Source organism: Nanorana parkeri, unplaced genomic scaffold, assembly GCF_000935625.1.
Source record: "Nanorana parkeri isolate BGI_ZX_2015 unplaced genomic scaffold, ASM93562v1 scaffold508, whole genome shotgun sequence".
In the NCBI taxonomy this organism is placed as follows: Eukaryota; Metazoa; Chordata; class Amphibia; order Anura; family Dicroglossidae; genus Nanorana; species Nanorana parkeri.
Window position 1 is genome coordinate 611,552 of NW_017306776.1, and position 3,858 is coordinate 615,409.

A 3,858-nucleotide genomic window follows, 5' to 3' on the forward strand; every position below is an offset into this window, starting at 1 on the left:
CTTTATCCCAGTTCCAGTGATCTTTAATGTGTGGCCTTGTCTGAAGCCAGCCTTACTTCTGAAAGCTTCTTCATTGGGTCCTGTTTATCCTGGAGGACATACTGTACATTGCATGGCCCCTTTCATTTCTATGGGGATAACCATACTTGAAAGGACTGCTAGGGCCATTATGAGTGTGGCTCCTTATAGGAATGAATAGGGCCATAATACGTATGCTCAGGATGAAGACGACACAGCAGGGACGCACAGTGAAGATCACTGTAACAAGGCGAAAGGTAAGTATTGTGGACCAGGTGAGCTACAAGTGTCTTTTGGTGCAAGGACAGATGTACCAAAGGTATAGTTGTCCTTTAAGGCCAGTTAGGTTGGCTGGTGGCCAGGAGAGGTATGTACACAAGCTGTGCAATGCAAGGCAAGAGCTGGGTGATGATGCTCAAGTTCAAGACTTGATGCTCTCTTACCCTTCACTATTCTACCCAAAACCATAAAGTTTTGGTTATAGATTTACTTGAAGTTATATATGAAAATACGTGAGTGGTGTGTGACCCACAGAGGGCCGTAGTGAGTATGGGCGCCAGGGCACCAAGACTGCCATTAAAGCTATTTACATAAAGTAATGATACTGCCACTGAACGACCAGTCTAATGAAAGAATATAATTCACTCATATACTTCACAACAAGAAAACATTTCTTAAGTAGGTTCAAAAATTCAGGCAAAATGACATTACAATAAAGACATAATTATGATGAGAATGTTTTATTTTCTCAGGTCAAAAAACAGATGATTATCCACAAGATCTATAGATCTTCAGCAGCCTCTGGTTTGCCTAATATGAGATGTTTCTTTTGAGGTCCCTGTAAGAAAGAAGGAATATCAGATATGTTACCATGAGAAATTTGTGGATTAATAACCCCAGCACAATCCAGATAGTCAATATATGAGTGGGGCTTCTTGTTTCTTAAAGGCCATTATCAGGGGAAGTTGCCTATATTTGGCTATGTGTGTTGAAGAAAGCTTGTACTGTACATTAGGGCTGAAGTCAATATGTTATAGACCGAGGCAAGAGACAAATTGTGGGAAATCTTAGATAGCAAAATGTAACAGTTTAAATGTATTTAATAGAAAGCCTTTTTGGCCAATAAAGAATAGATAGATAGATAGATAGATAGATAGATAGATAGATAGATAGATAGATAGATAGATAGATAGATAGATAGATAGATAGATAGATAGATAGTAGACACAGACAGACAGACAGATAGACAGATAGATAGATAGATAGATAGATAGATAGATAGATAGATAGATAGATAGATAGATAGATAGATAGATAGATAGATAGATAGGATAGAGTAGGGAAGGGTTTCCAGATATGTAATAGAAGGTAAGTTAAAATTTCCCAAATTGAGAGGAAATCCCCTTTTAGGCATTTGCTGTGAAACAAGTGTCACCAGGGACATCCCTATTATGAGACAGCCTGAGTCTGTTGCCTCATAATAAAACCTCAAACTTTGCCTAAAGAGGTATAGCTGCACTATTTTAACATTTCACGAGTGGAGATCAAGATGATTACACATAACCACTGGTGACTGGATCTTTTTTTTAACATTTTGTGGACACAAAAAGCAAATAAAGAAAACACCCCTTCATCACCAATACGGCTACCCCCAACACCTCCCTCCATGTAGCAAAAAGGGTGTATTAGAAAAACTTCCCTAAGGATAAGCAATGCAATGAATGCAAGTCCTTCCCAAACAAGATGGAGTCACATTTTGGAGAATACAGCTAACCAAAGATCCTCCTCATTCAAATAGACATTGATGACAGGAGGTCTTTGTAATAAGAAGCCCGGTACCAGATGCAGATCTGCTGCATGAAAATTAAGGCCCCCCATCTCCAGGGATCCCACCTGAAAAAAAGTAATTTCAGGGAGGTGGCCTTCTCATTTCAGGGAGGTGCCCTCTGCCTCCCCCATCCGCAGGCGGAAGGGGGGAGGGAGAGCACCCCCCCACCCCTGAAATTATGGCATGTAGCAAATAAGCTGTTGTTTCCCTTGCCATCTGCTGTGGGGTTTTTTTAGTATTCTGTCAGCTGCTGCAGTCATAATAAAAATAAAAAGAACAGCATAGGAATGAATCGCTAGATTGCTATTGGCTATTTAAATTTGCAATTGCCAGTAGCAAGCTGGTTTTTGCACCTGCCCTCTGCTGCTGTCAATCAGCAGAGGAGGACCTGATGGAGAACTTCAGGTCCACCTCTGCTGATTGACAGCAGCTGTGGGCGGGTGCAATAGCTAGTCTGCTATTGGCTATGCAAATTGAAATAGCCAATAGCAATCTAGCGATTCATTCCTATGCTGTTCTTTTTTTTTGTTCTCTGATGGCGGCCAGCGGCCCTGATGTCAGAAGAAAAAAACAGACAGCAGGGAAAGGTTTACTCGGCTAGGTCTAGCAAAGTAAACCTTTCCGGGAGAAAATGTTTCTCTCCCGGGCGGCCAGGAGCCGCTATCTAATAGCGTCAAGGAGAGTTGGGATGTCTGCATCTCTGATCAGGGATCCAAAATAGATCTGAGGATTTGGACAAATTCATAGACCCCTGGGTTATTCAGGTTCTATATACAGCAATAAACATACCATGAAAGCTCTCTTCTCCTGGTCTGTCTGGAAACAGCCATGGCCAAACTTTGATGTGGTATCAATGAACTTCAGCTCAATGGGCTCCAGGTCGCGACGACTGGTATGAACTAACAGAGACTGCCACAGAGAAACAGAGAGGGTTATACGACATGAAGACTTCTATGCATTCCTGATTGCTGAACAAAAAGGTACTTTCCTTTAGCTTGTTAAAGTGGACATGTCAATAAAATTCATAAGGTAAGAGCCCCTATCAATGTATATGGGAATTTGTGCCCATTCAGCCAAAAGAGCATTTGTGAGGTCAGGTACTGATGTTGGATGAGAAGACCTGGCTCACAATCGGCATTCCAATTCATCCCAAAGGTGTTTAGTAGGGTTGAGGCCATGGCTCAGTGGAGGCCACCTTGAATTCCTCCTCACCAAACCCATCAAATCATGTGCTTATGGGGCTGACTTTATACACAGGGCACAGTCATGCTGGAAGAGCAAAGGACCTTACTCACAGAAGCATGCTGAGATCTACTCACCTTCCTAAGTGTGAGCACTCTCTTCTTGCTCCCCACTACACAACCTTTAAGCATGAGAAAGTCATTATTGACTTGGCCGTAATGTGGGAAACCTCCCTGGGGAAAAAAAAGTGAGAAGGATATTACACGTTATAAGTGGCTACATAAAGTGTTAGAAGACGTTTTATCCTGTGGGTTGACTCTGAATGTGTGATAATGCAGCTTGATAACCACAAAGAGCACATTGTAAAACAACTTTATACTACGTGAATTACATTTTAAAGGCCATAAAAATGGACACGCCGGTTGCTAATGACACACAAGTGATTGTTCATGTTTTTTTAATTTAAACTCTGATTTAAAAGGAACTCATCAGGGCAGGAATGTGGGAGCAGTCATTGTGGACATGTTTACAAAGATGCATGCTTCAGGGCTGTCACCCTCATCCTGGCTTTACCATTAATGTGCCACTGGCCCTGTTCTTGTTACAGAAGGACAATAAATGAAGGGAGACGTGGTCACAGTGATAGAAAGATACAGACAGAAATAATAACCTGACAGAAGTTCTAACCCTTCCCCAGGGGGGGGGGAGAAGGGTTAGAAAGGGGAGCGCTAAAGGGGAGTGCATGTTACTTGGAAGGGTGCTGGTGGTGCACATTACAGGGGGGGGGGATGCTGGTGGTCAGTAGCGGACCTAAGGAACAAAGGGCCCTG

At 42.4% G+C, this 3,858-nt stretch overlaps 1 protein-coding gene across 1 annotated transcript in view; it reads right to left on the bottom strand.

Annotated features, from left to right (window-relative positions):
• Positions 1-789: 789 nt before the first annotated feature.
• Positions 790-3,858, bottom strand: part of RPL3L (ribosomal protein L3 like) — an 18,761-nt gene continuing 15,692 nt past the window's right edge. Inside the window, exons 8-10 of the mRNA XM_018561224.1 lie at positions 3,166-3,261; positions 2,636-2,755; positions 790-856 (exon numbers count right to left, since the gene is read on the bottom strand). Of these exons, the coding sequence (XP_018416726.1) occupies positions 800-856; positions 2,636-2,755; positions 3,166-3,261 (273 nt within the window). The 3' untranslated portion in view covers positions 790-799. The remainder of the gene's footprint in view (positions 857-2,635; positions 2,756-3,165; positions 3,262-3,858) is intronic.